General features: G+C 48.2%; 1 protein-coding gene across 3 annotated transcripts; it reads left to right on the top strand.

Moving 5' to 3' along the window:
* Positions 1–306: 306 nt before the first annotated feature.
* LMO2 (LIM domain only 2) lies at positions 307–7818 on the top strand. 3 transcript variants are annotated; one of them, XM_038137884.1, is made up of 4 exons: positions 307–325; positions 1056–1233; positions 3846–4061; positions 6865–7818. In XM_038137884.1, the coding sequence occupies exons 1-4, from the start codon at positions 322–324 to the stop codon at positions 7082–7084; spliced, it is 618 nt and encodes a 205-aa protein (XP_037993812.1). In that variant the 5' UTR covers positions 307–321; the 3' UTR covers positions 7085–7818. The 3 variants fall into 3 exon arrangements, with proteins under 3 accessions (XP_037993812.1, XP_037993810.1, XP_037993811.1); XM_038137882.1 differs by lacking the exon at positions 307–325 and adding an exon at positions 590–641; XM_038137883.1 differs by lacking the exon at positions 307–325 and adding an exon at positions 753–946.
* Positions 7819–9182: the final 1364 nt, after the last annotated feature.

Here is a 9182-nt window from a genome sequence, read left to right as displayed (position 1 = left end):
GATGTGCTGTGCTGATGGAGAGGAGGAAGGGTGGGAGGGAAAATAGACATACTCAGGCAAGACTTTCCCCGTCTTGGGCATCTCTTGGATTAATTACGGATCGATACTTGGTACTCGCCGGCTTTTATAGCTCATTAGCATCACGCAGTGCCAGGGTGTAAATTTGTTTGACACAGCTTGCCAAGAATCCGGGGGTGTCTGGAAGCAAATGTTCACTCGGGGCTATAAATGAGACCCAGCTGAGCTGACCACTTTGAACTCTGGGTGGACAAATAATGTTCGGGATCTTTACCTGTGGCTCTCCCAGCGCCGCGCAAACCCATGGGTGCGTGTGGGCATGTGCGTGTTCGTGTCAGAGAGGGAGAAGGCGAGGAGAGGGATGGTGAGTGCCGCTCTGTGTGCAGCTGAGAAGGCGGCAGAATCCGGAACCAGGCGCTTATTTTTTTTTCCCCAGCTCTTGGGATCATTCTCAGGTCGCCCACCTGCCTGCGCACAGACACAGCGTTAGTAAGGGAATAATAATAACGTGAGAACGCCTCGGCAGCCCCCAGCCCCGGCACTGGGGAGCCCCGCTCTGTCTCTTTAAGGAACCCAGCGAGTCGTGATGCTGCTGTTTGTATTGCCGAATCCCCAGGAGTGCAGTTAAGAAACGGGCAGCTGTCTCTTTAAGTGTGATTTCCTTCTATTGTATTTGAATCGTGATCAGGAAAAAGGAAATGAAACCAGAGAGCCGGGGCTGAGCCACGGAGTAATAATAATCGCGGGGATGCGGCCGCCGCCGCTCGCAGCGCTGCCGCCCGGGCGCGGAGCGTGTGCGGAGCTGCCCGCGCCGAGCCGCTGAGCGCCGGGCGCGGAGCCGCGGTGGCGGCCGCAGCCGCCGCCCCCCGCCCGCCGCGGGAGCGGCCCCGCCGGCCGGGGCGCGGGGGGAGCGCGGCGGGGATGGGAGGTCAGCGCCGGGGGGGCCGTGCGGGGCCGGGGAGGGGGGTGGCAGTGCGGGGCCGGAGCGCAGCCCCAGCCCCTGTGTGTGTGTCTCTCTCTCTGTCTCGGTGCTGCAGGAGGAAATCCTGTGAATGTCATCGCGGGGCGGCGGGGCAGCGCGGCTGGCGACAAGGCTCCGCGAGCAGACAGCCTCTGCGGGGGCGGCGGGGGCAGAGCCCACCACCGGCACGCCACAAAGGAACCGGCCCTGCCAATGTCATCGGCCATCGAGAGGAAAAGCCTCGATCCTTCCGAGTAAGTGCGCGCTTTTTCTGCCCGGTCCCCCGCTCGCCATCGTCCCCGGGAGCCTCCCGGTGCCGCCCGTCCTCCCCGACGGAGCCGCCGCCGGCATTGTGTGCCCGGCAGCCCCGGAGGGCTGCGACCCCCCTCCGCCGCACCGGACAGCGGGCTGCCCCGGCCCCGCGGCGCTGACGGTGTGGGGGAGCTTGGGGAGAGCCCCCCTAGTTGTGGGAAGGAGCAGCCGGGAGCAGAGAGGCGCAATTCCCCCCGGGCAGGGCATCTCCCGCTCGCTCATCCCACCGCGGGGTGGTGGGGATGCTCGGCGAGAGAGAGAGAGCATCCCGCTTCCCAAGCTTTCAGGTTTTCCATCCCGAGGGACCCTCTCTCTGCCCCGTCCCCGATCTGCCCGACTCGCTGCAGCCGATCAGTGAAAGGTCAGGGCTGTTAGCTGCGGGTGCCCAACTTCCACGTTTTCGTAATGCAACTTCCAAAAGCTCGTAGAAAGCTTTGGTGGGGGCTGGGTGTTCTGCTGAGAGCATGTAGACAGACTTGATGGATGGGATGTAGGAGATGAGAATTTCCCTCCCTGGGCTTCTCACTCAGGGAAGGCACCGGCTTCCGTGTCCAGATCCAGGCTTTCTGCCGGGCTGTGCTCCCGCTGTCCCATCCCTGCTGCACACCCCGGGATGGTAACTCAGCACAGACCCGGGACCGCCTCTTAGCCCTGACCGTGCTAATTAACTGCACTTAGGCTTGTCTGGGATCGCGGTAAAAGAGAAGAAAAAAGAAATAAATTATAAAATCTCCGTTTCCAGATAACGCTTAAAACATCTCTCTCGGTAAATTGAGTCATTCGTGGTTTGTTTCCTGTCAGATACTAAAAATGCCATCGCTTGGAGCCCGGAACGAGCACACGGGAACTGCTGCTTTTGGGGGTTAAATCACTTCATTCCATGATGTTTTACATGTTACATTTTCCTTTTTGCTTTTTTTTTTTTTTTTTTTTTTTTTTTTTTTTTTTTTAAGAAATGCTAATCCCAGCTCCTAATGATGTCCAGCTTTCATCTACAAAGTTTTTTTTAAAATCTTTATTTATTTACCTGCCTTGTGTTCTGGTGGCTTAAGTGCTGGCTTAGAAATCGGTGGACATCAAAAGCCTAATGCGTTAACCAGGAATGCTGCTCTGCATAAACATCCGCTGGGCTGTTCCGGAGCTTAGGGCTCTCAGAGAAACCTGGCTCGGGATTCTCAAACACCCCTCACTTTTGGGGTACACTCCAAAGTTTCAAAACATGGATAATGAAGGATAATGATGAGTGCTTCCTTCTACTGGGAAGCTCTCAGAAGCTGTCAGCACGGAGCCCACGTGTTAGGAAAGGGAGCATGCGGCCCAAAAGGAAAATTTTGGAAAAAGTAGGGCCTAATCATGTGTTCCCCATGATTTTAATGAAAACTCACAGGATGGTGAGCTGGCAGGAGGAGGGTGTTACGACATAGCTTGCAGGGCACAGCAGTTTAAACTTAGAAGGGAGAAACCAGAGCAGAATAGAACCAGATAATATCTCAGGGTTCAGCTTGCCTAAATAAAAACTGCAGGATCACTTTCTCAGCCCAGAAGTTTTTGAACAGAGGTCGTTCCTCCCTGCTGAAGAAAGTAATTTTTGCCCAGAAAACTGCTGATCCAGTAAATAAGCAGGAGTAATACAATTTTTTCCCTGTTGCCTGCTGGAAACTGGGAGCAGAGCTTCTTCATCAGTGTAGGTCTCCTCTGCCCCCAGCAGCCCAGGGGAGGACAGACCAATGACAGTAGCAAATTGCTCGGGGACTCTGTGCTGGAGCACTACTCCAATAATATGAAAAAATTTGGGGTCCACTCTACTAGCCACAGGTTTGAAATTAAACAAGTCCTTAAGGGATGGATACAGTAGATTTTTTTATTTACTTCTCTGGCATTTGGGTGAATCCTAGAACATTACAAAACTGAGTTCAGGCTCTGTTCTTTTAATTATTTTTGCTCTTTTTTTTTTTTTTTAAGTTGTGAAATTACCCCAAAAGACACAGAAATCCTTTAGAAAGTAGCTACGAAGAAAATTCTCATTTCTTTTACCAGAATTATCCTAGATCTCCAAGCTTTTTAGGAAAGGAACAAAACAGGTGCATAAAGAGTCAGTGCTAATATCACAATAAACATTTGTGCCTCCTTTCACTCATGGATGTGTAAATCCCAGATAATTGAGGTATGTTGGCATAAACCCATCCCAGGGGATTCATGTCCTTGGCTAAGGGAAAAAAGAAGTCCTGCAGCAACATGAGGTAAAATGCTGGCTTTATTAAAATCAGCAGCGAGACTTGAACCAGTCGGGCAACAGAATCAGCTGTAGTGTTTATTCATTTCGTGCTGTTCTGACAAGTGACACCATCAAACTAAGTCTCCAAATTTCCATCTCCCAATGGAAAGTGTAAAATCCCTTGGGTGCCTTTCTTAGTCCTGGTGAAAACGAGCAGAAACAAGGACACCACCCTCCCTGTCCTAACCTGAGTCTGTGACTCATTTTGCTTTTCCTCCTCCTCGCGTGGACGCTCCCGGAGTGGGTTTCCCTCGTCCAAGGTTTGTCTCTCCCCCGCAGGGAGCCGGTGGATGAGGTGCTGCAGATCCCCCCGTCGCTGCTGACATGCGGGGGGTGCCAGCAGAACATTGGGGACCGCTATTTCCTGAAGGCCATCGACCAGTACTGGCACGAGGACTGCCTCAGCTGCGACCTGTGCGGCTGCCGGCTCGGCGAGGTGGGCAGGCGCCTCTACTACAAGCTGGGCAGGAAGCTCTGCAGGAGGGACTATCTCAGGTAGGCATCCCACTCCTCACACCCTTCCTCCCTCCTTCCCATCTTGCTGAGTCCAGCTGGGATTGAGGAATTCGTTTGGAACGGCTCTTGAAGCCTGGCAGCGTCTGCAAGCTCAGGTTTGCAGTATGGGCTCCTGTCCTAGAATCCCTGGATTATTTGGGCTGGAAAGGGGCCTTACAGCTCCTCTCCTTTCAGCCCCTGCCACAGGCAGAGACACCTTCCACTAGGACAGGTTGCTCCAATTCCCCTCCAACCTGGCCTTCCAGGGATGGCGCATCTGCAGCTTCTCTAGGCAACCTGTGCCAGGGTCTCACCTCAGGGAAGAATTCCTTCCCAATATTCCAACTGAACACACCCTCTGGTACTTTAAAGCCATTCCCCCTTGTCCAAAGTCTGTCTCCAGCTCTCCTGGAACCCCTTTAAGCACTGGAAGGGGCTCTAGGGTCTCCCCAGAGTCCTCCAGAGTGCACAGCCCAAACTCACTCCCTCCCTCAGCCTGTCCTCATATTTTTGGGATTCAGATGTTTCTAGTATCCTTGGGATTCTTCAGTAAACCATAGATAAAACTAGAGATTGTCTGTGTTGGTTAGATAAACAACATAGAGTTGTTTATAGCTAAATCTTTTAAAGTCTAGGGGGAAAAAAGCATTTTTAACGGAAATGAAAGCAGCGCCACACACTGTGGATGAACCAGAATTATTTGATAATGTGCAGAATACAGAAAGAGCTCCTAGGACTCGGAGTTGTTGGCATCTGTCATTCTGCACAGACCTAACCCCACAGCTCCAGGTGAAGGGCCAGTGTGGCATTCTGGCAAGCAGAAATTGGGAAAAGGGGCTGAATTCCAGCAATCTCCCACTGAGCTGGCAATGAACTGGTTCCCCTGAATGTTTTTAAGGAGTTTTCTGCTTCTCCCAGAATTGCATTGGAGCTTAAAGGTGTTTAAACCCAGGTAAGAGGTGAAAGGATCGTTTGGGGTTTTGGCATTCTTAATCCCAGTGCTGAATAAGCAAGAATTTGCACATTTTGCAGAATCATAACCTACAAATACACTTGTTATGGGTGTTTTCATCAATAACTCTCTGCCTGCCTGTTTTGCCAAAAATTTTAAGTAAAGGATTAATTGGAGACTAAGATATTTCACAAAAATTGATAACAAAGGATCTTTACATTCTTGATTAAAATGTATTGATCTTTGTTGTGCTGGTTGTGTTCCATTTCTCCTAATGGATCCCTAACGAGTCAGGAGGTTTGTGGAACAGAATAATGATATTTGGTATATTTCCAGCTTTTTTACTGAAGGCTAATTTACCTGCCAATAAAAACAAAACCAAAACCTCAGTGGACTTCCTAATTATGCTGTCCCTGGGCTTTGCTGATGGAATTTTGCTGAGCAGAAATTAAGGACTGAGTTCTGCTAATGGGACCACTTGTAAATCCAGCAGTGAGCCGGTGTTAATTACCCTTCCCAGATACTTTTCATCTTAAAATGGAAGCAACAGGAAGTATGGCAATACAATTAATGCATTTTCTTGCAGTGCAATCCAATGTTTTTAATTTATTTAATAATGCAATAGATATCTTCCCTCATTAATGAAAAATTTGGCAACCTTTTTGTAACCTTAGAGTTACTTTCACTGGGCAGAAGTAAACACTGACATCTCCTGGTAGACAAAAGGAATGATATTCTTTCTCCTTAAATGTCTCTTAATTTACCAGACATCCTTTTTCCAGTTCAGACGATGATTTAAATCAGGCACAGCATATGCAGGAGATGTGCAGGAGGTGGAAAAACTCTTTCCAGAATTAGTATGGAAGTTTGGAAGTCAAACTCAATGAATGCATCACCTGTAGCATTCGTCCCTTTAAAAAATAAAATATCAATATATTCATGCCTCTTTATCATTGATTTGACTTAGTAAACTCTGCATGGCATTCATTAGAGTCTCCTTTTAATAGACAATATCAGGAGGACCTCAGCAGGGTTTCTCCACGTGGATTAAAGAGCAGTCCACAGCATAAAACTGTCTCATAGGTATTTAGAAGGTCTTAGAATGTGTCCTTCTGAAACCCATCAGGAGTGCCTTCAGGGATCGGGAGTGCTTTCATGGATATAGAAATGCTTGAAAGAATTTCCAGTGTGGAGGCACAGACAAAAGGCAGGAGAGCCTTAGACCATGGCTTATCCCAATTCCTTGCCATAAATTACAGAGCAACAGTTTAAGAAAGGCAAAATTTATTAGCAAAAGGTAATTTCTGTTGATCACAGAAGTGGAAGTGTTAATATGGCACAACTTCATGCAGCGGTCTGGGCAGCCTTTGCTCCTCCAATTCAGGATAAGGTCATTGATCAGAGAAGCCAATTATATTGACAGATTTAAGTAGATTTAGTTTGGATATTAAGGGACAAATTCTTCCCTGGGAGGGTGGGGAGGCCCTGGCACAAATTGCCCAGAGAAGCTGTGGCTGCCCATCCCTGGAAATGTCCAAGGCCGGGTTGGATGGGGCTTGGAGCAATTTGTGCTAGTGGAAGGCATCCCTGCCCATGGCAGGGGGTGGCACAGGATGGACTTTAAATTTCCTTCCAACCCAACCCATTCTGTGATTTTATCCAAGGTGGAAAACCTTGGATTTTCTGTTTCAATTTTTTGGTGTTGCAAAGTTTCCAGTTCTTCTGGGCAGCTTTCCACGTGACCTCTCTCTATGTCAGCACTTGTCCTAATGGGCCAAGGGTGTTGTGCTCTGGTTTTGATGGGTTTTGCCCAGCCAAGGAGCCGTGCTGACCTCTGCGCTGTGGTTGCAGGCTCTTTGGCCAGGACGGGCTGTGCGCCTCCTGCGAGAAGCGGATCCGCGCCTACGAGATGACCATGCGGGTGAAGGACAAGGTCTATCACCTTGAGTGCTTCAAGTGCGCCGCCTGCCAGAAGCACTTCTGTGTGGGGGACAGGTACCTCCTCATCAACTCGGACATCGTGTGCGAGCAGGACATCTACGAGTGGACTAAGATCAACGGCATGATCTAGCACGGACGTGCCTGGCTCTGGGACAGACACCTCCCGGGCCCAGCTGCGGCCAGGAGATCATCCCTTGGGCTGCGGGCTTTGGAACGGGGGGAAACGCCACGCGGTCGGCCCTTGGCAGGCAGTGCTACGTAGAATGTAAACTACACCCGGGTGAAGGAGGGAGAGCAAAGCAATAGTAGCTAGACTGACTTGTGTTCGCAGCACGGACAGTAACTGACATCAGCTGGCAGCTGGGGACGGACACAGCACCATAACCCATCCTCCCAACTGGAACAGAGTAGGGACTTCTGTAAAGAGATGTTATGACGTTGTCACCTGCAGACTAGGATTGTGCAATTCAGTTTTCTTTCTGTCTTGTTTTCCTTACTGAGTTTAGATGACAAGCTCCCACAGTAGGCATGACGAGGAATACTGGAAGGGAAGAGCCATCCCTCACGTGGTCATTCCATATGGCCTCACACTTTGGGTGGGAGTTATTTTTGCATGGATTTTTTCTTTTTCCTTTGAGAATGAACAGTGCATCCTCTAGTCCCAAACTCTTCTTTTAAAAAACCCTGCTGAATAGTTGCTTTCGGGCACTGCTGTCTCAAGATGAGATGTTCCCCAGATAATTTCTATACAAATATAAATCTAAAGAGTTGTTCAACTATTTTATTAACTTAGATTATATCAATAAAATATTTGTTGTGTGTAGTAAGACTCTGCAGCTTTAATAAAAATAATGAAAGATTTGACTGTTGTTATTTCTTTTTTCTTTTTTTTTTAATTGTGCTGGAATTTTTTTGTTAGTATTATTAATTTTATTTTTCGGTAGCAGGGTTGTCTACAGCTGGATCCACTTCAGGTTTTGTTTCAAAGCACAAATGTGAGAACACCAAGGGTTCAGTAAATCTTGTGCTCTTCATGCTAAGAAATTAGATTCTGCTCTAGGAGAAATTAGTGCTCTGTGACACCAAGGCTCTTTGGTGTTTATGAGGAGGTTTTGAGGCTGGTTCTGGGTGTTTTGCAACAGATTGCATCTATCTGATCTTGGGAATCATGTAAGATTTGGGTCTTTTAGAAAGGCAGCTCATCCTGATTTTGCTCTGGATTAGGGAATCCAGGATAATATCATGAGAGCCAATAAACATATTTAGAAAGAATTAATTTCAGTTATCTTTAAGGTCCCTTCCAACCCAAACCATTCCATGATTCTATGATATCATATTCTCTCCAACTTATTTTTCCTGAGGTGAATAGTCTAAAGATTCTTCTTTCCTGAAAGCTGTTTCATGCCTCTGATAAACTCTTATTTCTCATCTCTGATTCTACATTATTCTTTCTGAGAGTGGGACTACAACTGCAAGTTGTGCTGAAAGGCACTAAAAATTAAAGCTTTTCCCACAACTGAGCAAGTGTGGCACCCACCCACAAGGCGCTTGGCAGGTCCATTCACTCCATCACTACTGACACATCAGGAGTAGCAGCTTAAACCTGTGGATATCTACTTGACTGTTCTCAATAAACTCGTCATCCAGGGGATGTCCCAGACACTGATCAATGACAATGTCCTGCATTTTACAATGCATACTCTGAGAGCTCTTTTCTGGCTTTTGCTGTCACAAGGAGAGTTGGGGACAAACCCTTTAAATCTTGTCATCAGTGAAATTGGAAACTGCACCTAATGAGAACAACTTGGAAAGTAGAGTTTGAGGGCGCTGATATTTAGCTATTTTCCAGTGGTATGCTGACCTCTGGAGGCCACAGGCAGCTGGTTATAATTATAATTATTAGCCTGAATTCCTGCCAGCAGAGGCAAGGAAAGGCAAGGAAATACAGCCATCAGCTCTCTTCATTGACAGTGGCTCCTTGCAAATATTCTGTCCAGCAAGAAACAAAGCCTAAAGTCATTAATGAGGTCATTTACAAAGCTTGGTGGGTCTAGGCAGGATGCTGAGGTAGGGTGGAGGTGCACAGTGGTTCTCCAGGTTGTGTCACACATACACAGAGTGTGAGCCATAACAGGGCTGATTTTCATGATTTCACCTCACGGAACCTTTGATTGAAAATTTAGGGCAAGGGGCCTCATTTACATCTGGGCTGCGATCAGGGAAGAGTG

This window comes from Motacilla alba, chromosome 5 (assembly GCF_015832195.1).
Source record: "Motacilla alba alba isolate MOTALB_02 chromosome 5, Motacilla_alba_V1.0_pri, whole genome shotgun sequence".
Lineage (NCBI taxonomy): Eukaryota > Metazoa > Chordata > Aves > Passeriformes > Motacillidae > Motacilla > Motacilla alba.
Note: the sequence above shows the minus strand (reverse complement) of the source record. Positions and strands in the feature narration are given on the sequence as shown.